This window comes from Cimex lectularius, unplaced genomic scaffold, assembly GCF_000648675.2.
Source record: "Cimex lectularius strain Harlan isolate CLEC.00 unplaced genomic scaffold, Clec_2.1 scaffold286, whole genome shotgun sequence".
NCBI classification, from domain to species: domain Eukaryota; kingdom Metazoa; phylum Arthropoda; class Insecta; order Hemiptera; family Cimicidae; genus Cimex; species Cimex lectularius.
Window position 1 is genome coordinate 249941 of NW_019392975.1, and position 23931 is coordinate 273871.

The 23931-nt window shown below is 33.9% G+C and overlaps 1 protein-coding gene across 16 annotated transcripts in view; it reads left to right on the forward strand.

Moving 5' to 3' along the window:
* Positions 1-23931, forward strand: part of LOC106665466 (E3 ubiquitin-protein ligase HECTD1) — a 108633-nt gene that overhangs the window by 65741 nt on the left and 18961 nt on the right. For 11 of the 16 annotated variants that reach the window (XM_014391880.2, XM_014391886.2, XM_014391888.2 and 8 more), the window contains exons 4-15: positions 13712-13865; positions 13929-14163; positions 14227-14614; positions 14680-14795; positions 14859-14917; positions 15003-15328; positions 15385-15567; positions 15631-15769; positions 15832-15973; positions 21417-21587; positions 21711-21942; positions 22373-22408. In XM_014391880.2, the coding sequence (XP_014247366.1) occupies positions 13726-13865; positions 13929-14163; positions 14227-14614; positions 14680-14795; positions 14859-14917; positions 15003-15328; positions 15385-15567; positions 15631-15769; positions 15832-15973; positions 21417-21587; positions 21711-21942; positions 22373-22408 (2167 nt within the window). In that variant the 5' untranslated portion in view covers positions 13712-13725. The remainder of the gene's footprint in view (positions 1-13711; positions 13866-13928; positions 14164-14226; positions 14615-14679; positions 14796-14858; positions 14918-15002; positions 15329-15384; positions 15568-15630; positions 15770-15831; positions 15974-21416; positions 21588-21710; positions 21943-22372; positions 22409-23931) is intronic. The other 5 variants (XM_014391887.2, XM_014391889.2, XM_014391897.2 and 2 more) reach the window with 3 other exon arrangements.

The following is a 23931-nucleotide window of genomic DNA, read 5'->3' on the forward strand; positions in this document are numbered from 1 at the left end:
TAATTAATAAACAATAGAATATAAAAAAATTGATTCTTGATAATTTCACAATGTATATTTTCCCCTGGTCTTTCAGAATGATGTATCGATAATTTGCATAATGTGGCTATCCGTATTTCCGGCCGGAAGTCGATTATTTAAAAAGTTTCAGGTGACTCCGCGGCTAATGTGTTATTGATAACGGAATGTTCCAAGCGTAACGGCAAAAAACAGGCATCAAGCCTTTTTAAAAAAAGCTCTTTAAAACAACATATCAATTGTTCAGATATCTTGTTTGTTTAAAACGTAGAATATGACGTTCAATAAATTTAATAAAAAGGAAGACGTGCTTTTCAGTACGGCTTTGTTTATTTAAAACGTAAAATGTATATATTAAATAGCAAAACAACTCATTCGCATATAGCTTTTTATCAACTATTTAACACGCAAAAACTTTTAAATACATCTCAGACTTAACGTCATTAATTATTTGGACAATATCTGCATAAATACATTTAAAAAAAAATCAAAGTGATAACTTCTTATAAAGCATTACGTTCAGTTTGTGCTAAAATGGAGTGTAGAATGTTAATTGTAATAAGAGGAAATATCAGCCAATCTGGCGTTATTAGTATTATTAATTATATCTATAGACAGGTGTTTTAAATATTTTGGTCCCCAATAGCCACGAGGAATATCGAGGACTCTGGTGTGAACGAAGTGTTCGAACTTAATTTATTAGCGTGAATGGACGGGCATATTCCTAATTACCGCGAGCAATATCGAGTATTCTGGGGTTATGAGAATGAATTGTGATTTGAGCAGGTAATTTATTAGCGTGAACGGCGGGGTATATCCCTGATCGAGTATTCTGGGTTACTGTGAACGAAGTGTTTGAACTTAATGTATTAGCGTGAATGGACGGGCATATCCCCATTTACCGCGAGTAATATCGAGGATTCTGCGTTACTGTGAACGAAGTGTTTGAACTTAATTTATTAGCGTGAATGGACGGCCTATCCCCAATTACCGTAAGCAGTGTCGAGTATTCTGGGATTGTGTGAATGAATTGTGGTTTGTGCATGTAATTTATTAGCGTGAACGGCGTGGTTCATCCCCAATTACCGCGAGCAATATCGAGGACTGTCGGGTAGTGTGATTGCTAACCTATTATGTTTTTTTTCTAGTTTCTCGGTTTCTGTGTATACCCTACCTAACACATTTAATTAGTAATTACCTACCAACTGGAAATCCTTTGATGATATTGATGTCATAAGGTCACTTTAAAGAAGTATAAGGGCAAGGGGGTCTCGTAGGGTCTATTCTTGGACCAACCTTACTTAACATTTTTATATAAGACCTTTGCAAGTATAAGCAGCCTACAGGGTTGATTCATCTGCGGTGAAGTATCAGTAATTAAATATTTTTAAAAATGGAGAAACTTAATTGAAACAAGTCTGAGGTAATACTCGACGCAGACCACTCATTGTTGAACATACAAAATAAATAACTAGCAAATTCCATAGGCTGTTAAATAACTTGGAATGTGTCTGGATTCCCAACTTAATTTTATTTACTAAATTCAAAAAAGCATGGATCCTCCTTTTTGAAAAAAAAAAAAATCGAAAGGTTGGGTTGAGATGGGAAGTTGGTGTTCGAGTGGATCGAAGTCACGATAGCTTAAGTGGTAGAGCAGCGGTGTATTTAGCCGAAGGTCGTGGGTTCGAATCCCGCTCGTGACACTGACTTTTTTATACTTCATAAAGATTAATTGATTGAAAGATGTTATTTGGTCAATCGGACCACGAAATCTAATGAATTCTTCTAAATATTCTTATGACTCTATTTATTGAACTCATATACCTGCATCTGATGTGTTTAATAAGTTTATTGTTTCGAGTAATGACCTGGGGGTTTAAAAAAAAATTTCCTGTAAACTATTTTATGGTTATCTTTAATGCAGACTAGGTGAAAAAGGTACTGTAAATCAAAAAATATATGCAATAATTATTCTGAAATCGTGAGATGCGGTCTGGTGTGACGTAGGTTTCAGAAAAACATTTTCTTTATCGTGCCAACGTTTCGATCTTTATTGAGATCATCTTCAGGGCTCAAAGTGTTTGTCTTCTGTGTAATTGTGCCATTCTTGCGTGTCGTGTTGAGAGTGCCCACAAATCGAAACGTTGGCACGATAAAGAAAATGTTTTTTTGAAACCTACACCACACCAAACCGCATCTCACGATTTCTGAATAATTATCGATTAACGGTCACTAATCACCACACATTATATGCAATAAAATTCATTCATATATAGAATTTATTTATTGAAAAATATATCGAGAGGTTTGATGAATGATGTGAAAGTTAGTCGTTGTAAGATAATTTTATCTATGTGAATAAAGGCTTTTGGCGGTCGGTGTTGAGCACATGTTGAACTGACGAACACAGGTGGCGTGATGTCCAAAGCTTATGAACCAGAATAGGCGGACCCAGTAATGTGTCAGTTGATCATTTCCAAATTTTTTTGATAGAAAGGTTCGTGAAATTGTCATTACTCATTATGTATTTAAAGATAAAACATAATCCAGCTTACATTACACGAACCGCTAACGGTTCAACGCTCATGGCATAATTAATGATAAGACCTTCTTAATATTCCTAATTGAAACGGCACACCTGATACTCGACGACTCTCCAAACTGCGAAACTCGGATTCAATATAAATTATTATTTTCTCCTCGACGTTTAGCGTGCGATGCTCTTTTCGAAGGACGTAGAGCAAGGCGATCATGACGATTGCCCAAGGACGGCTGTCCGAGGTGCAAGGAACTCCGGACTGACTCCATCGTCTGGCCTTTATGAGAATGAAATTGATAATTTCCTGCACGAGACACCGCTTCTTAGTCGAAAACGCATTTCCATTGAAACCTATAGAAATAAATTGGAATATTTAACAGGAACGTTGATGCTAAGACGATTGTACTTTAAAGCAAACGAAGTTTTTTTTAATGCACTACATGTCAAGTATAAATCAAGGATCTCATTTGTTTTTCATTTTCTAATCGTTTAGGCCTGGTTTCGTTACCTAAAAGCGAGGCTGGCCGGACCAAAATGCCCAGGTGCAGGCTCACACTCCCAGGACTTCAAGAAAAATTCTCATGAGTTTATCGCTTTGCAGATTTCTGCTTCATTCTTCTTCGAAATAATCTATTCACATCTATTTTTATTAAATTATTTTATTTGTAATACATTTCGTACATATACAAATGTGATTACAAAACTTTTTTTCACACGGTCACTACACTAACATTAATGCCAGCGCTGCACTCGGAGGACACATGCCATGAGAAACCAATGCTGGTCTTGAGGCCATCGTTAATCAAGGCTACGTGGCGGGTTCTAGGGAAGGGAATCGGAAGGGTGTAGACAGGGCTTGGACAGTGGGTTAGGATGGATCGAGAGGTTGGTGTGAAACTTTAGGAATCAGGAACGTATCAGTTCGTTGATAAACGAAATGTTGAGGTCATTATGGTTAGAGAGTGACTTAGTAGGGGGCTTTGACAATTTATCTGAGAACTTTTGATTGGAAGGATGCGCTGAATGTTGCATGGCTTGGCAGGACCTCAAGTTCCACTCTGTATGTCCAAAATGGTCGCATGTATAAGGTTAGTTTAGTTTTGATGGTCAAGGTAGATTTTCGTCCTAGAAGTCTTGGTAGTTGTCCAAGTCTTCTGTTCGGTTGTTGTCTCTTAAGTGTTGGGATTCCATGCTAGTCTACTATCTAGGTACCTAAGTATTTGACTTGAATGGAAGTCGGTATATCTTTGTCGTTGTTGTACAATGGAGGGCAAGACTGTGTTTTCAATATGAACGTACATTTTTCTTCAATCTTGTCCTCCACTTTTTGCACCAGTCTTCGATAAAGCTCAAGCTCTTTACCTGGCGCGTCCAGGTCTATTGTGCATCTCCACTTTTTTAATCTAGTGCTTCTCGTTAAGCTTGAGGCTTTTAGCCAGACCTCAAAGCCTTATCAAGGTCTTCAGGCCTCTCCCGGGATTAAGCATCTCAGCCTATATTGTCCTTCCAACGGAGGCCGTGTTCCGCTGTTTCTTCTTCTTGGCAGTATCAGCACAGGATGTTGGAGGTAGTTTAATACGATTCGAAGTAGTGGAAAATTGCGTTATCGTTCGCGGTGGTGATGACGGTATTAGATTGTTTAGGTCAACAGTGTAATGATAAAAACGGATGGTGCCGAAAATGCTCCCTTTTAGGACGCCAGCTTATATCTGTTTGTCTTCCGACTTCATATCTAATAAATTTTCTGTTGTAGGCTAAGACACCTTGGATAATTATGATGATGATCCGATAGCAATATTACCAGTAGTGGAAACTTAATGTCTCTTAACTTTTCCCTTAAGGAAATGTAATATCTTATACGGCGTCTGTGGTCGCATCGGTTTAGGCGTTGACACGGCGCTCATCACCAAGGTAAAGGTCCCGGGTTCGAATCCAGCGGCCCTGCATTCGAACCCGACATACTAGCAAATAGGCTTTTTTTAAAAACCCCGGCACCCCGAGGGTTGATATAACCTCTGCTGTTGCGAACCTTCTTAAAAAAAAAAAAAAACGAATCATTCAATGAATAAACTTCTCATATTATGAACAGTAATTGTGTAAATAGAAATAATAAAGATTAGTTCTGGGCTGGTTTTTAAGAATTTTTGTGTTAATCGACTTGGAGATTTTTAGATCAATTTTCCGTTTTCCACGAGATTTGTAATTATAATTTGTAAGGGTGTTCGTGTGAGACGATTCCATCGAATTTGCACGTGCCTAGCAGGAGGTCAAAACTCGATTTTTTCTCTCCCCGTCCCTCGATCCTGCGATATTTTTGCGCATTAAAAAACTCGTTTTTAACGGAGATAAAGAGGGATAGAATAAATCATTCTCGATCTTCAACGTGAACTTGAATAAGGCCAAAAGAGTAGGCGTGAGTGGAAGAAAAGCAAGAACGTCCGAGAGCCGGTTGGAAGGGGAATGACAGCCTTGGTGCCCGAGGGGGCGATCTGCATATCTGCTGTATGTACGCAGTTATCGCACACCTGAAACGTCTGACAGTAAGGTCAAAGCCCGCCGGAGCGAAGCATTTATTATAAGAAGGAACCTATAAATAGTCATCTTTGGCAATGTATTCCCCTTTGACGTGTGAAAGAGTTCAGTGTCCATGTTAAAAATCATTCCCGACAAAAGAGCAAGTGACAGGTGGAATTCCAATACGGTCCAGACTCAATATTTGATCTGTAGCCTTTCATTTTAGCCTCAACGGGCTATTTATCATAAAAGTGATAATATGTAAGGGATGGCAATGCTGTATGTTACATTTTATTCACCTAGGGTGAAATTTTCAAAACGTTAGTTTGTCTAGGATTTATTGACAAACTATAACTCCAGTTATAGAACTATAGTAGTAGGAATCCAGGCAGTTCCTGAGCCACTACATTAATTTTTTTATTGTAATGTTAGCTTTGTATTTGGATCAAACATCAATTTATTTTTCTATTCAATTATTTTGTACGGTATATTTACAAAATATATATCTATTCCGATTTATAGATTATATAACAGTCATCCGGTCGTCCATCCCTATAACAGTGGAAGTCCAGGCAGTATGCTTCTTGGACCTTAGCAGTTTAGCATTAAATTTAACATTTTAATTATTTGAATAACATTAGCTTTTGCATATGGGCCAATCTATTCAATAGGTTTTTTTAAATTTATTTTTTATTTATATCGGTTTACAAAGTATAATAATCTACTCTATCTAACGGAAGAAGTCCAGGCAGTAAACTCCTTTATCTTCTTAGAAAACTAAACTTTTTACGTTTCATTCACTAGTTTCGTGACCAATTAATATATTTCAATTAATTAATGTTTTTAGTTGAGATAAAAAAGTCAATGTCACGAGCGGGATTCGAACCCTCGATCTTCGGCTAGATATTCTACCATTTGAGCTATCGTGACCTCGATCCACTCGGAAAATTCAAAAGGTGGGGTTGAGATGGAAAGTTAGTGTCCGCGTGGATCGAGGTGATAGCTCAAGTGGTAGAGCAGAGGCGTATCTAGCCGAAGATCGTGGGTTCGAATCCCGGTCGTGACACTGACTTTTTTATATCAACTAAAAATCTTTTTAATTGGTTTATTACAAACATTAGCTTTGTATTTGGGTCAATCTAGTCAATTATTTCCTATCGTTCGTTTACAAAATATATAACTATTCTCAACAGTTGGTGATAGCAGTAATCCAGACTGTTAGGTTTTTTTTATCCTAGCAGTGAATTTAACTTTATGGTTTAATTACAAGCATTAACTTGATATTTGGATCAGCATAGTCAATTTATTTATTTTATTTTATTTTATTTTTTTAAATACAATATATATATATTCCCATTTATTGATTATATAACAGTAGAAGTCCAGGCAGTAAACTCCTGGATCCTCTTAGAAAACTAAACTTTTTAATTGGTTTATTAAAAATATTAGCTTTGTATTTGGGTCAACCTAGTCAATTTATTTTTGTAGTCAATTATTTACTACGGTTCATTTACAAAATATATACCTATTCTCATATCAGCTGGTGACAGCAGTAATCCAGACTGTTAAGTTTTTTTGATCCTTGAATTTAACGTATGGTGATTAGTGACCGTTAATCAACATTTATTTAGAAATCGTGAGATGCGGTCTGGAGTGATGTAGGTTTCAGAAAAACATTTTCTTTATAGTGCCAACGTTTCGATCTTTATTGAGATCATCTTCAGGGCTCGAGAGTGGAGTCGACACGAACGACACGCAAGAATGTACCAATTATACAGAAGACAAACACTTTGGAGCCTTGAAGATGATCTCAATAAAGATCGAAACGTTGGCACTATAAAGAAAATGTTTTTCTGAAACCTACATCACACCAGACCGCATCTCACGATTTCTAAAAAAAAAAAAAAAGTAAATTTAACTTTATGGTTTAATTACAAGCATTAACTTGATATTTGGATCAGTATAGTCAATTTATTAATTTATTTTATTTTACTTACTTTTTTTAAAATACAAAATGTATATATCTATTCCAATTTATAGATTGTATAACAGTAGAAGTCCAGGCAGCATGCTTCTTAAACCTTATCAGTTTAGCAGAAAATTTAACATTTTAATTATTTCAATTATCATTTTTTTAACAGTTGATTAACAGTTTTTTAACGGTTTATTTATAAAATGTATATCTATTTTACCCAACAGTAGAATTCCAAGTAGTAAGTTTCTGGATCCTCGTAGAAGTCTAAACTTTTTAATGTTTTATTTGTAACATTAGCTTTGTATTTAGGTTTCTTGTCAATTTATTTAGTTTAGTTTTTTTTCTAAAGGTATATACATCTATTTCCATTTATACGTGACAGTAGTAGAAATCTAGGCACTAAGATTTCCCAAGCCTAGCAGTAAATTTAACCTTTTAATAGTTTTATTACAAATATTAATTTTGTATTTTGATCAGTCTAGTCATTTATTCTTTATTCATTAGGTTTTTTTACGGTTATTTACTAATTTATTCCCGTTTATATATTATTTAACAGAAGAACTCCAGCCAGTAAGCTTCCTCGATCCTAGCAGTAAATTCGTCTTTTTAATGGTTTTATTACACACATTAACTTTGTATTTTGGTCAGTCTAGTCAATTTATTTTCTATTTAATGTTTTTTTAATGGTTTATTTACAAATTCATCCCTATTTATGTATCATTTAACTGTAGAAGTCCACTCAGTAAGCTTCCTAGATCCTGGAAGCAAAGTAAACGTTTATTTGTTTTATTTTAAACATTAACTTTCTATTTCGGTCAGTCTAGTCAATTTATTTTCTATTTAATGTTTTTTTAATGGTTTATTTACAAATTCATCCCTATTTACGTATCATTTAACTGTAGAAGTCCACTCGGTAAGCTTCCTAGATCCTGGAAGCAAAGTAAACTTTTATTTGTTTTACTTTAAACATTAACTTTCTATTTCGGTCAGTCTAGTTAATTTATTTTCTATTTAGTAGTTTTTTTGTTGTATATTTACAAATCTATTGCATTTTATATATTATATAACAATAGAAGTCCAGACAGTAAACTCCTGGATCCTCGTAGAAAACTAAATTTTTTTGATTGACTATTCCAAACGTTATATTATTTTTTATCCAACAGGTTTTTTTACGGTTTATTTACTAAATATAAATCTATACCCATTTATAGATTATATAACAGCAGAAGTCGAGGCAGTAAGCTTCCTAGATCGTTGTGGCAAGTCTCAACCTTTTTTTATTTATTTTTTAAATTCCAAACATTAACTTTGTATTTGGGACCATCTATTCGATTTGTTTTTTACGGTTATTATAATAGTTATTCATTATATAACCGTAGAAATCCCTGGCAGTAAGCTTCCTGGATCCTCTTAGCAAACCTGGACGTTTTTATTGTTTTAATATTGATATTAGCCTCCTGACTGGTATTTATGGTATTATACTCAATGTAAAATCCAGAAGTTGTGATAATTCCACGTTAATGAAGTAATAATGTATTTTTAAATTATTTTGGCGTGTTGCTCTGTTTTTTTCTTTCGTATGATCTTTGTAGAAAGGAATATTCGTGTCATAGGAATCTTATGCTACTGCTGGATAAACAATTATGGCATAATGGTCTTATGCTATTTTAGCGACCTATCTGTTCTATTTCTATTCAACTGTTTTCTATATAAATGCGCCGTCCTGCCAACAGTTTAAAGACAACAGACGCGAATACACTAGGAGAAATATTTATCCCACTTTGATCTCGGTCAAAGTGGGATGATCTATTTGAAAATTGGGCGTTAGAAGAAGAGAAAAAAAATCCCGGCGTCGAAAATCGAGGAAGGGACGGACACAATGAGAGATGGAAACTGATTTGACCCGGTTTCGGTTTTACCATTCTCTCCACCCTAGTGTCAATTACTTGGTGCGCACAGTTCCGCTTTGACATAGAAACATGGAAGTCTACGGCAACTTTATATTTTTTTAAAAAGCCAATTAGTAAATAATTGATTTTTGACTTCTTGCATATATATTGTAAAATTGTTGATGACAATTAATTCTGAGCTTCCAGGCTATATCAGTTAAATCAATGGCATATTTGCTAAAATTTAGGTTAAATATTTTTTTTGGATAATTTAAAAGAAAAAAGTTCAGAATTCATTATACCATCTATGATGAAATTTAAAATAAGTAGCTAACTTTAGTGCTTAGTTCAGACCATACTACAATATATTTCAATTTTAAAATATTCTTTTCTCGAATTTTGTGTTGTTTTTGTTTTATTGGCTTTTGATTGGAAACCATAGGATCGTTTTTAAACGATAAGCCTGTTTGGATTTATAAAATATTCATTTATATTGGCACACTGCCCTTGATTTTGAACAGGGCTTCGTGGCTGCCCACTCTCGATTTTTTTTGCATTGTAAATATTTTTATTCTTATTACGACGTTGGAGATTTTATTACGCCTTCGCCCTCGAAGTTTATGATTTGCCCTGAGAACGTCTACTTTCGATTGTCTATGTAAGGAGATCTGGAATGCCATGCAGAGGATTGGAGTTTTAGGAATTGAAGGCTATTTATTAGGAAAATACAGGGTGAATTGATCAGTTTTTATTGGTATCATAAATTTTTATAGATTTTTCCCCCTGAGTGTATTTCATGATTAAATCCTTATTTGATGGGGGGGGGGTTGTAATTTTGAAACTGAATTGATATTTTTCTGGTTGGGTATAGAACTTATGAACAAAAGAAAACTATATTCTTGGGGTGGTTTTCCCTTTAATTGAATTGAAACTGCAAAAAAAAAAAAAAAAAAAAAAAATTCGTTGTAAATTTTTTTTTCATTTACAAGTTGGTTTTTATTTAATACAATCTCTGTTCAACGTTGTGACTATCGCGCTTATAAATACGGAAGTTTACCTTACACCGGGGTCGAAAATAAATTCCGAGTTCGGAGCCGCAAAATTGTTTGGCCCCTCTTCAAAATTCCAAACGCGAAGAAATTCCATGGAAAATTGTAAGTAAAATTGGAACGCCCTTTGGCCCCGGGCCAGCTTCTGCCCTCGGCCCCTTGGCAAACTTGTTGACCACGGGAGTGTACGAGATGGTTTTAAATTATAATCTGGGGGCAATCATCGCCCGAAGGCTGCTCGGCGGTACAGCATGACATTTATTTCTAAGAGGATTCTTGGCTCTCGCCGTGGACAAGGACGGGAGAAAATATTCGAGGAAAATTGTGGAACCGTTAACCAAACGACCCTGATTTAGTCACCGGTAGATTTCCTTTTCTCCCACAGATACATAACAAACTAGATCTTAGGGTTTTCATTAAAAAATAAAAAACTATATAATTTTTTTCTCATCCGTACTTGTATCAAGTTCATAATCGCGAATCCAGAAATATGAAAATACGCTACAAGCACTTGGCTGCAAAAAATTGGTTTTATCCCTTATCCATAAGTTGGATAAAGTTAACCCCATGTGCTCTTTTGGACAATAAAAGCATTCTGATCGTGTAATTTTTTCCATAGTTTTCATTTGTGTAGTTTGTCCATAGTTTTGGCACTTCTCGGTAGAAACTCTTCTGGATTGTGAACTGTTTTAATAAAGTAGTACATAAGTTTGATAATTCTCGAATCTAGATACTTTTTGTTTTTAAACAATTCAAGTGCAATTTTCTCACTTGTCCATAAGTTTGATACTTTTTTCCATAAAAACTTCTAGATTTTAGAAAATTTTAATCAAATAGTACAGAAGTTTGATAATTTTCGCATCTAGATACTTTTGGTTTGTAAACAATTGCAATATTTTCTCACTTGTCCATAAGTTTGATATTTTTTCTCCATAAAAACTGAATGATTCATGATTTTTAAACAATTCTACAGGAATTCTACCAATTGAATAATTCATGATTTTAAACAATTCCACCGGAATTCTTCCAACTAAATAATTCATGATTTTAAACAATTCTTCCCTTGTAATTTTCGATTACTCCGTAAGTTTGATACTTCCACCCATTAGAAACTTCTGGATTTTAAACAATTCTACCGGAATTCTTCCAACTAAATAATTCATGATTTTAAACAATTCTACCCTTGTAATTTTTGATTTCTCCGTAAGTTTGATACTTCCACCCATTAGAAACTTCTGGATTTTAAACAATTCTACAGGAATTCTTCCAAGTAAATAATTCATGATTTTAAACAATTCTTCCCTTGTAATTTTCGATTTCTCCGTAAGTTTGATACTTCCACCCATTAAAAACTTCTGGATTTTAAACAATTCTACAGGAATTCTTCCAACTAAATAATTCATAATTCTAAACAATTCTTCCCTTGTAATTTTCGATTTCTCCGTAAGTTTGATACTTCAACCCATTAAAAATTTCTGGATTTTAAACAATTCTACCTGTGTACATTTTATTCTTGTATTAGGATCAATCTATTCAATTTATTTTCTAGCCAATTGTTTTTGTATGGTTTATTTACAAAGTGTGTATCTATTCCCATTAATAGATCATATAATAGTAGAACTCCAGGCAGTAAGCTCTCCTGGTTACTCGTAGAAAACTAAACTTTTTATTTATTTTTTTGCAAACATTAACTTTTTATTCGGTCATTCTGATCGATTTATTTATCCCGTGGCGTTTTTGAGTTGGCCATAAGTAGGACAGTCTTAAGTAAATCAACTTTAATCATTCAAGAAGTTTTCAATAATGTATAAAGTTATCGTCGTGGTTTTTTAAAGTACGCCTTAGATTGCTAATCAACTACGAGCTTGATTTCTACTGCTAATTATTTTTATTTTTATTAGTCGATTGTGATTGTACTTTATTTCTCAAAAGCCTAATTACGCACCGTCGTGCCATCGTTAAAAATAGTAGTACACGGGAAATGCAACGACCACACTGGCCGTCCTCCAAACCTGTGCGGATTAATGTTTACAAACATTTATATGTTTATTACGGACGGCGTTGATATATTGTATACGTGTTATAAGAAAACTGTTCCGTAAACAATCCGAAAAATAAACCTGGCCCCCAATACTATTTACGAAACGGTCTGGCTCCTGGGCAATTCCAAAGATTCGCTTTTACGTCCTCAATTATTAAAGGTATAAAGTAATATTTTCCCTTGATCTTTTTCTATATAGATATTTTTCGAGTTGAATTGTCTTTTGTAAAGAGAAACAATCGTGCTGTTTCACCCTCATGACCCGAGAAAAATTGATTGAACCATTGTCTTTGGCATAAACGGGGTAAGACCAGTAAGCTGTGGGTGGGATGTGCTGATGCTCCTTCCCAGGGAATTGGAAATTTTATTAGACACTTTACCTTTGAGGAAAGCTAATATATTCTTTATTGACAATTTTCATATTACATTCAACCACAAACGTTATTGATTCATATTTAAAAGGGGGGAAAAAATCAATGATATATATTGTGCCACTAAATATGGAAGAACTTCCATTACATGTTTCAATTATGAAATGATAGTAAAAAAATATATAATTTTTTATATCCAATAAGATTAAATAAAATAACAGATTGTCTGAGGTTTTACCGTATTTAAAAAATAAAATCTAATTTTTATTGATATATTTGTGCCATTAATTATGGAACTTCCATCGTATTTTTGATTATGAAAAGATAGTAAAAAAGTCATAATTTTTTATATCCAACAAGATTAAATTAAATAACTGATGGTCTGAGCTTTTACCATATCTAAAATATACGTTCTTATATTTATTGATATATTTGGGCCATTAAATAAGGAACTTCTATCGCATTTTTGATTATGAAAAGATAGTAAAAAAGTCATAATTTTTTATATCCAACAAGATTAAATAAAATAACTAACTGATGGTCTGAGCTTTTATACATTTAAAATGTACAATCTAATTTTTATTGATATATTTGGGCCATTAAATGAGGAACTTCCATCGCATTTTTGATTATGAAAAGATAGTAAAAAAAGTCATAATTTTTTATATCCAACTAGATTAAATAAAATAACTGATGGTCTGAGCTTTTATACATTTAAAATATACAATCTAATTTTTATTGATATATTTGGGCCATTAAATATGGAACTTCTAATATCTAGATGTGAATGGTTTATATGTTTTTGTGTCCAGTCCTGCTGCCTGCAGGGTAGCTAGTTTGTCAAGTCATACATAACATGCATAATATGAGAGCAAACCCCCCCCCACAAAAAAAAAATTAAAAAAATGAAAAAATTAAAAATAAATAAATAAAAAATATGGCACTTTCCGTTGGCCATTTCAATTATGAAATGATAGTAAAAAAGCCATAATTTTTATATCCAGTAAGATTATCAATAGTGTATGAGCTTTTACGCATTTAAAATTACAATCTAGCTTTCTGAAAAAATATTGGTTCCGCATAACCATTGGCTGTATGAGTTGCTCGAACATTTAAAGACTATAAGACTTATTTTACGATTAATCTAACAAATACTTCATAAAATTAATAACAAGATAAGAAAGAATATTTAAGAATTTCTAATAAATATATAAATAAGTTATTTATCAGTTTGAGTATATAATAAATAAGATTTAATATTTTTCACTGTTTTGTCGTCATCAGGTTTCTTGAAAGGTTGATTTTTCTGTTTCAGGTGTGTCGGGCAAAATGGCCGAGGTAGACCCAGAAACACTTCTTGAATGGCTCAATATGGGCCAGGGAGATGAACGGGATATGCAGCTCATTGCTCTCGAGCAACTCTGCATGCTCCTTTTAATGTCAGACAATGTTGACAGGTGTTTCGAGAAGTAAGTTGCGTAACTTTACAGACTGGAATGAGATTTGTTGATGGATCGATTTGTTTTTTGTAGCTGTCCACCACGGTCATTCCTGCCTGCACTCTGTCGAATATTCCTTGATGAATGCGCCCCGGATAGCGTTTTGGAAGTTACTGCACGTGCCATCACGTATTATCTGGACGTCAGCGCCGAATGCACTCGCCGAATTGTGGCGATGGACGGAGCCGTCAAAGCGATTTGCAACAGGCTTGTCGTCACAGAAATGGCATCGCGTACAAGCAAAGACCTTGCAGAACAATGCATCAAAGTATGTCATCAATTTAACAAAAAAATGTTTTGTTGTGTATTCAATGTCTTGTTTTTCGTTCAGGTGTTGGAGCTGATTTGTACCCGTGAAGCCGGTGCAGTTTTCGAAGCTGGGGGTCTAAACTGTGTGCTTTCTCTGATCTCCGAGCACGGGGTTCACGTGCACAAAGACACGCTCCACTCAGCGATGACAGTCGTGTCAAGGCTGTGCACAAAAATGGAACCTGCCGATCCAAACTTGGCCACATGTGTAGAAGCCCTTTCCACACTTTTGACACACGACGATCCTCATGTTGCAGACGGTGCACTTCGATGCTTTGCTTCACTTTCAGACAGATTCACAAGGAGAGGCGTCGATCCAGCACCGCTTGCTGAGCATGGGCTTGTACGGGAACTTTTAACTCGACTGTCTAACGCAGCAGGGCCTGCACCATCGGCCTCCGCACCATCTGGTAACTATCAATAAATGTTTCAATAAATTCAACTTTTTATATACGCATATTTTTTTAATTAACAGGCAATCAAGGGCCAGCTGCGAGTTCAGCTACACCAGAAACAAAATCTTCTGCAAGTGTTTCCACCATAATAAGCCTTCTTTCAACCCTTTGTCGTGGATCACCCAGCATCACTCATGTAAGATTTAAAATAAATATTTGTAGTTAGTGACTATAATTTGTAATATATTTTGCTTTTTAGGATTTGCTACGTTCAGAGTTACCAGATGCAATAGAAAAAGCATTAAAGGGAGATGAAAGGTGATTTTCATTCTTTACTTTGTTTAATGAGGATTAAATATCCTGGTTCGTTTATATATAATTGTTTTTATTTTATTTCCTGTAGATGCTGTTTAGATACAATGCGTCTTGTGGACCTTCTTCTAGTCCTGCTTTTTGAAGGACGGAAAGCACTGAGTCCGGGTGGAGCGTCTGTCCATTCACTTCCTAGGCTTAGAAGGATGGATTCTGCAGGAGAAAGATCACACAGGCAGCTGATCGATTGTATACGGAGCAAGGACACCGACGCACTCATAGACGCTATCGAAAATGGCGGTATTGAAGTCAATTTCATGGATGATGTCGGCCAGACTCTTCTCAACTGGGCCTCAGCATTCGGAACTCAAGAAATGGTCGAATTTCTATGTGAGAGAGGCGCTGATGTTAACAAAGGTATGTGTTTAATATTTTAATCTTTGAATAGATTGTATCATCGTTTGCGATTATAGGACAAAGATCTTCGTCACTTCACTACGCAGCTTGTTTCGGTCGTCCTGCAATCGCGAAAGTCTTGTTACAACACGGGGCCAACCCTGATCTCAGAGATGAAGATGGAAAAACACCTTTGGATAAAGCGAGAGAACGAGTAGACATCGGACACAGAGAGGTTCAAGCTATTCTCCAGTCACCAGGTAAAACATTTATTATTTATTCATCTTTTTATTTAAATCACTAATTTTAATATTGTATTTTAGGCGAGTGGATGATGGCAGTAGACAACAGGGGAGAGAACGATGAACCGAGAGGTGATCCAGACATGGCGCCTGTTTATTTACGCAGGCTCCTTCCTGTTCTTTGCAACACATTCCAGGCCACAATGTTACCATCTGTTAGGTAAATAAATTCCTTTTCAAACGACATCATACTGATTTTTAAATATTTAATTTTATTTTTAGGAAATCAAGTCTTAACCTAATTAAAAAAATGGTCCACTACATTCATACCTCACTACTCATCGAAGCTTGCAGCCCAGAATCGTCGACATACAACCTTGGCACCATGCTTGTTGAAGTTATCGCTACTGTCCTCGACAATGAAGTAAGGAGCTTTAATTATGTATTAATATAAAAAAAAAAAAACTTTAAAAGCACAATAAAGAATGGCCATCCCCCTCTTAAATTATGGCTGACAAGTCAAAAATAAAATTTCGGATTACAAAAAAAAGTAATCCGAAGTTTTAAGCTTAACCAAACCTTATAATTTGAACAATTAATTTATTTGAAAAAGGGTATAAAGTGTGCTCTGTTCTTTATTCATATTAAACAATCTCACCAAAACACTTAAGTGTGTTAAATAAGAAAAAAAAATTAACCAGAAATTCGCTGAAAAATGCAATGCTCTCTAGAGAGTGAAATACTTTTCCAGAGCTCTTACAGCTGGCCAATCATAAAGCCTCTTTCTGAGCGGTTCTCATGGTTGCCAAAGTTATGCCGTAATCTGACCGGAGGGGTTGCTCCTGACTCAAACAATGATGACAAGTACATTGTTCGTAGAACAACGGTAAAATCAAGTGAAAATCATCTCATAGATCGCACTTGTTCTTTACTAATTTCTATGTACTAATATGCAATTGCAAGATACTGTTTGTAAATATTGTATTTGTGTAGAAGAGTGGAATGAAATTGAAATAGTTCTTAGTTCAATTTTTTTTTTTTTAATAGAAATTTTCATAAATATTACACATTACTGAACAATCTCAATTACAAAATTCTCTTTTTTTGTTTATTAAAATAAACATTCTGTAACAGATAGCAGTACTATTTCACTTTATGATTTTTTTTCTATATAGAAAAATAGATGGTTTAGAAATTTGATTTATCTGTTAAATTAAAACATTAAATACACAATTATGAACAAGTGGAGCTATGAGAAATGAAAATAAGAACTCCCAGTTAATTTATTTGGTGTGATTTGTGATGCAATTAACAAGTGTGCTGTGGAGCGTTTTGTCATTTCATGCGCTTCCCTCTTTAGAGCCCTCAGTGAAATACACATACAAGGTATATGCGTGGATCAGAGCACGCTTTATGCTTCAGAAGAATATTATTTTTCATTTTTGTTTGTTTGTTTTTTTAAAATTTTTTTCAACCAGTTAACAGTTACAATTGCATGTCTGAGCTGCATGGCCAAACTGCATCTTATTAAAGTATTATTCTAACAAAACATTTTCCCTTTATAATGAACTGAAAGTTTTTAGTGATGACCCCCATTTCTTTAAAATCATTAATTTTTTTGTTTTAAACGTAAGGATAATTTATTTAAAAAATTGTGAGAAACAATTGGATTTATTCTAGGTGCACTATCATCAGTGAATATTGATTTCCTAATTCAACTGCAGACAGTTTACTATTTTAAAAGGAAGTGTCTTTTATTTTAATTTTTTTAGGGCGTTTTTAATTTTTCATGACATTTTTCAGTAAAATAAAAGATAATTCCTGTCATATAAGCGAGCTTAATGCCCTACTAGCTGTTGGGTATCGTGGACTATTTTTCATTTTTTTGTTTTGCCAAATTATGCTGGGATTTGGACACATAATTGCCAGCGTGGCAAATAAGGGTCGGACGCTCTGACCTAGTTTTCCCTTTGCCACTTTTAAAAATCATACTGTTGTTTTGTTTAATTTTTTGACTGGCGTTTCGTTTTTGGTGGCTTTCCTTGAAATTGAAGCATTCTTCTCAATTGTTAAAGTTTTTTATTATTCGTGAAATAACCAGGAGATTGTCGTGTCATCCACAAGGAATTTCTAAAGGGCGATTCGCTCAACTGGATAACTTTTGAAAACGAACTTATTTATATTTTTTTAGAATATAAAATGTACAAAGACAAAGGAAAAAATTAATTATAAACTGGGCAACTTTTTAGATAAAACTTGTGCTTCGATTGTCTAAAAAATAATCAAAAACAATTTTAACCTGTCCAAAAATTCTGAGCTGCTATCTTTGAAATTAAAGCATTTTTGCTCCATTGTTAAGGATTTTTCTTATTTATGGAATATCGAGGAGATTGTCACGTCATCCACAAGGAATTTCCAAAGGGCAATTTGCTCAACTGGATAACTTTTGAAAATGAACTTATTTATATTTTTTTAGAATATAAAACGTATAAAGGGAAAGGAAAAAATTAATTATAAACTTTAGATAAAACTTGTGCTTCATCAATAGTTCAAAAAATAGCCAAAAAATTTTAGCCTGTCCAAAAGTTCTGAGCTGTCTTTGAAAGTGAAGCATTTCTTCTCCATTTTTAAGTATTTTTCTTATTTATGGAATATCCAGGAGATTGTCACATCATCCACACAGAATTTTCAAAATGGGATTCGACTGGAAACTTTTGAAAACTTGTTTATATTTGTTTTTAATATAAAACATAATAAATACAAAAGGAAAAAAAAATATTTAAAAACTGGGCAACTTTTTAGATAAAATCACGATACAAAAATTGTCACACAAAAACTGTTTATTCGGTCAAAACGCTCTGAACTGTCTTTTGAAAGTGAAGCATTTCTGCTGCATTTTTAAGTATTTTTCTTATTTATGGAATACTCAGGAGATTGTCGCGTTATCCACATGGAATTTTCAAAATTGGATTTGACTGCATAACTTTTGAAAATACACTTGTTTATATTTGTTTTGAATATAAAACATAATAAATACAAAAGGGAAAGAATTCATTATAAACTGGGCATTTTTTTTAGATAAAATCACGATACAAAAATTGTCACACAAAAAAATGTTTATTCAGTCCAAAAGCTCTGAGATATCTTCGAAAGTGAAGCATTCTGCTCCATTGTTAAGTTTTTTTCTTATTTATGGAATATCGAGGAGATTGTCGCATCATCCACAAGGAATTTCCAAAAGGTGATTCGTTCAACTGGATAACTTTTGAAAATAAACTTGTCTATATTTTTTTTCTGTAATATAAAACATAATAAAGACAAAAGGGAAAAATTAATTGGGCAACTTAATTGATAAAAACTCTCTCTTCAAAAATGGTCATAAATTGTTTATCCAGTCCAAAAGCTCTTCGCTGCCTTTGAAGAGTCGAGAAGCATTCTACTCCACTGTTAAGGTTTTTCTTATTTGTGAATAATATCCAGGTGACTGATTATTGTTATGTCATCCTTCAGGAAATTTTCCGTCAGGAATTTTCAAAAGGCGATTAGCTGAACTGGATAACTTTTCAAAATGAACATATTTGCATTTTTTTTTTTTTTAGAAGATAACAATAAATTATACAACTTTTATCATACAAAAATGGAAAATCAATTCTAAATTTTTGTAGGCAAAACTTGTGCTTCATATTCGTATATTTTCTCTGCCTCATGGAATAATATTAAACCATGGATATACCTAATCCATCTCTATCCTTGCCTGGCTGTTCTTAACCTAGTCTAATCCACTCCCAGATGATTAAAAAATGTGGTCAGAACAGAAGTCCTAAGCTGATGTTGGAAGTGAACCAGTCTGCTCCACTATCAAATGGTTTTTCATTATTTTGTCATCCGCATGTAATTTTCAAAAAACAATTGAATCAACTGGATAACTTTTTAAAATGAACTTTTTTTTAAAGAAGAAAACACAATAAAATGAACAACTTTTATACTTTTATCATACAAAAATGGAAAATCAATAAATAAATTCTAAATGGGCATTTTTGTAGACAAAACTCACGCTTATATTTTATCCAATACATGGAACAACATTAAATCATGGATGTACCTCATCTCGAATCCTAGCATAACCATTTTTAACATCACCGAACACATAAATACAAAAAAAAAGTATCCAGACCAAAAACATATTTATGTTAAAAATTATGAAGGATTAGGATTTACCCCTGCTATGTTCAGCTCCAAATAAGAAAGCTCTTCTTATGGCAATTTATTTTTTTGTAAAGATAGTTCTACTTACAGAATTTTGCAAAAAAAAAAAAAAAAAGCTCTTATTAATTAATTTCCTATGCTTGTCCATTTTGGTTGCTCACAACGGTACCCAATTTATCCCGTAAAATAGCTCTTGTAGTTCAGAATAATTTAAAAAAAAAATTGTATGACGCAAGAGTTGCGTCCCACAAAAATCAGGGATGGAAAGTTTGAACAATTTTGGTGCGTACTTGTCTTAAGAGTCATTTCTACTTTCTATAATAATTTGAGTAAATAATGAAATAACATAATGTAATGTAATAAAATATAACATAATGTTAATATAGCATATATTGCTTCTCACGCGTTAATAAAAAATAGAAATAAAAATTATTTTAAAATTAAATTCCATCACTAATTCTTGTCAGTAGTGCCAAGCTTGTCAAGCATATCTTAATTAAATTGGTTGAAGTTATGTGGCGTGGTCAAAATGAAATATTTTAGAAAAACACCTTCAGGTCATCTATTTACTCCTATATTATATTTTTTCCCAATCAACATATGTTTTGTAATCCACCCAGGCCCTGAAGATGACCCAAATAAAGGTCAAAACGTTAGTAAAAAGTTTTTCTAAAATATTTCTCTCTCGGCCACTCCTCACAACTTCAAGAAATTATTAAACAACCAGTCTCTAAAAACACATATCTAATTAAATTTCAAAAATCATATTTAACAATTCGATAAACTGCTTTTTGGTTTAAAGATTTAAATGTTTAAACTATCTTTGATAGTATGGTTCATCCCTGACACTGGAATTACCTAGAGGTTCACCCCCAATCTTGAAGTGCAGCGTTGCTAACTCAGAAATAAACCTTGCAAGTTATCCATTACTAAAATAATTTGTAACTGCGCTAATTGCTTACGAAACAAGAAAGTAAAATTGACTTTTCTCAGAGTGGAGTACAAAATTTTATTTTTAATTTACCTAATACATGTTTGAAAAGAGTAAGCGGTTCAACATTTTGTGCAGAAAATAACGAATTAGAGATCGTTGGGCAGATTATTTGTAAATTTAAACCACATGTCAGGACTGATGAAGGTGTGACCATTTTTGGAAGGCAGTAGTCCGGGAGTTTTATAAAATATAATTGAAACAGAGTTTTAGTATAAACAAATACAACTGATCTAATTTAATCCATAGGTAGATGTAGTTAGGAGTTGTTTTAGGCTGAAAAATCATTTTATTATAAAGAAGCCCAGATTTTTTTCCAGTTACTCAAAGTTTTCATAGCAGAAAATTTGAAGCATAATAGAGAATTGAGCTGTTATTCAATATTTCATTAGTGTATTAATATGTTGCTGAAGAAGAATCTGGTCAAAGTTTCGAAAGCACTATGTACACAAAAAATAAATAAATAAATAAATACAAAATAAAAAAATAAATGTAAGAATTCTCAAGTTAGAACCCTATACTAGATAGATAATGAAATTCATTTATTACTGATATTTTCAACTAATGCCATGCTTTTATAATTTGTTAACATTTTAACTCCCTTTTTTGGATGTTGATTGTTGTTCGTTAATCAAGATTTTTATACAATTTTTGTTTTCTTTCTCCCAAGGATGATGAAGATGGCCATTTAGTCGTATTGCAAATAATCGAAGATTTGATGACAAAGGCTCGTGATATATTCCTAGATCATTTTGCAAGGCTCGGCGTATTCTGCAAAGTGGCCCAACTTGCATCCGTTACCTCGTCGACTCCTGAACTGCAGAGCAAGCCTCAAGAAAACGTAAGTTGTTTCCTGTTTACAATTATCTATTATAAATTTAACAAAAAAAAAATCAACCCCTCAAAAAAGAGATGGCAAAAGTCCAATTCACTTATGTGCGCTTTGAAATGCTGATCTATCCAGGAGAGTGATAATAATACTGGTAGTGATGATGCTAAAGAGGTGTTGCCGGGGAAAGCATACCACTGGAAGGATTGGTGTATATGTAGGGGTAGAGATTGCCTTTACATTTGGTCCGATGCAGCTGCTTTGGAGCTCTCCAACGGCTCCAACGGTTGGTTCAGGTTCATCCTGGACGGAAAGCTGGCCACCATGTATTCGTCTGGCAGCCCTGAAGGTGGCACCGATTCTACCGGTAAAAACATAAAATATTACTGAACAAAAGTTTTAATGAGACACATTTTTTTCCAATTTTTTTTTCTTTTAATATGTATAATCTGTTTTGGCATTACTTCCTTTAACTTCATTATAACAGGTTTTGATTTCCATTTTTCTTTTTTACTTCTAACTGTAAATTTATAAAAATGACAAGGACAAAGTGTATTGACTTTTTTTCACAGTTTTATAGATTTTTTATTTATTTAATAGAAACTAATTTGATTTTATTACAAGTTTAATATTACCATTTTTTCTTTGTTACTGTCAAATTGACCCTAAAACTAGCTTAACCACCCCCTACCATCGTTTAATTTCATGAAAACTCCCTCCGGCATGTCCTAAATTCTCATCAAGTAGTTGATCATGATTGACTTGCGTGACTAATGTTCATTGTTTGCCCCTGTTAGGGAAAACCAGGAACAGCGAGTCACTTACTACTGAAGGTAAGCCACAGCTTATCCCGTATAATATGTTAAGAGACGTGTCATTAACTACCATTTACTAGTTATTCATTTTTTTCATTTAATACCATCCAATTTTTGTTTCTTCCATTGTACTTTAAAAAGTTAGTTTTATCTATTTTTCTATTTAAACAAATTTATCTTAGTTCTTTTAATAGGTTTTCAAGAAATTTGTGCTTATATTATTTATTGGGTGAGGAAAAGCAAAAGTGTTTCAAAAAGTTCATTCTTTCAATCATAAAAATAAACCCCATCATACTCAATAATCAATTGCAAAAAACAGTCAATTTCCAGGCACCATTTCATAAATTTTAATTTAAAAACTACTTGACATTTTATATATTTTATTGTAAAAAATATTATTTCCTAAAGGAAGTGCTCAAAAAAGGTGGTCTGAAGAGCAAGGTCAGGACCATTGTGGCGGGGAGATGGAACTTGATTCCATCGAACCCAGAAAGTTTTTTTTGAAACAAAACTTTTCTCTTATTTGCCCAAATTTTGTTAGACTTGAGTTCCAGTTCTAAATAGAGCTCAGTTTTGACCTTAAGGCTTAAACTCCTATAAAAAAATCCTAAAGCTAAGTTTCCAATGTGCAAAAAAAATCACTCGCGAAATGCCACCTCGGGTTAACCATTTCCATGAGGTGAGCCATCAGTTTGCACGGGACAAGCATGTCGTTTATAAGTACATCAACTCCTGCCAACAGCGTTTTCTATTATGGCGATACTTTTTGTTGTACTATTTTGATGCTCATTTCCTTCCATGCACCTCTCTCTTATTCTTGTTACGATGAATTTTATCTTTAGCATCCCACAAAAATCAGTAGCTGTGATACATTCGGATAAGTCGAATGCAGTCTTGGTACATTATCATACTCGAGGCAAGTGCGTTTACACGGAGAGAAACAAACAACACAAAACAATTTGATGCGCACTAAAGGACAGATTGCCAATCGGCTTGGCGTGCCTAAAATTTCGCAGTCCCGGCTGGCTATTCACAGTGCAAAGTTTCGTGAGATAGTTGTGCAGGTGATTTTCATCAGAGGAAACCCAGCTTTAGAGCATAATCTTGTTTTTACAATGATTTTGCTTTGCGTTTACTAAATGGGCACCGATGCTCTATGCACTTACTGCTAAGCACCTTACTGCTGTGCTTAATTACTTTTTGTGTTTGGCAAGTCAGCCACAACTCTAGGATAACTCTATTCACTTACTCTAAATGGCGCTGACCAAAACCAGCTTCTTTACCATTTAGCATCTTCCAGCATCTTCTTGTAGCTTCCTGGGTCCTCGACAATCGACTATTCAACTTGTCTTGGCTCTTGTTGGCTGTCCTCTTGTTGAGTGTCAGATGGATTGTGACAGCTTACTGCTTTTAACTGAGTCTTTGACCGGACTGGGATGGAACTTGATTTTAATGCATCCTCGAGTTAACTGACTTTGCTTTCCAAATCATCCTCTTTTATATCAATTTCACAACCAGAGCAGAAGAGGAAAGGAAAAGCA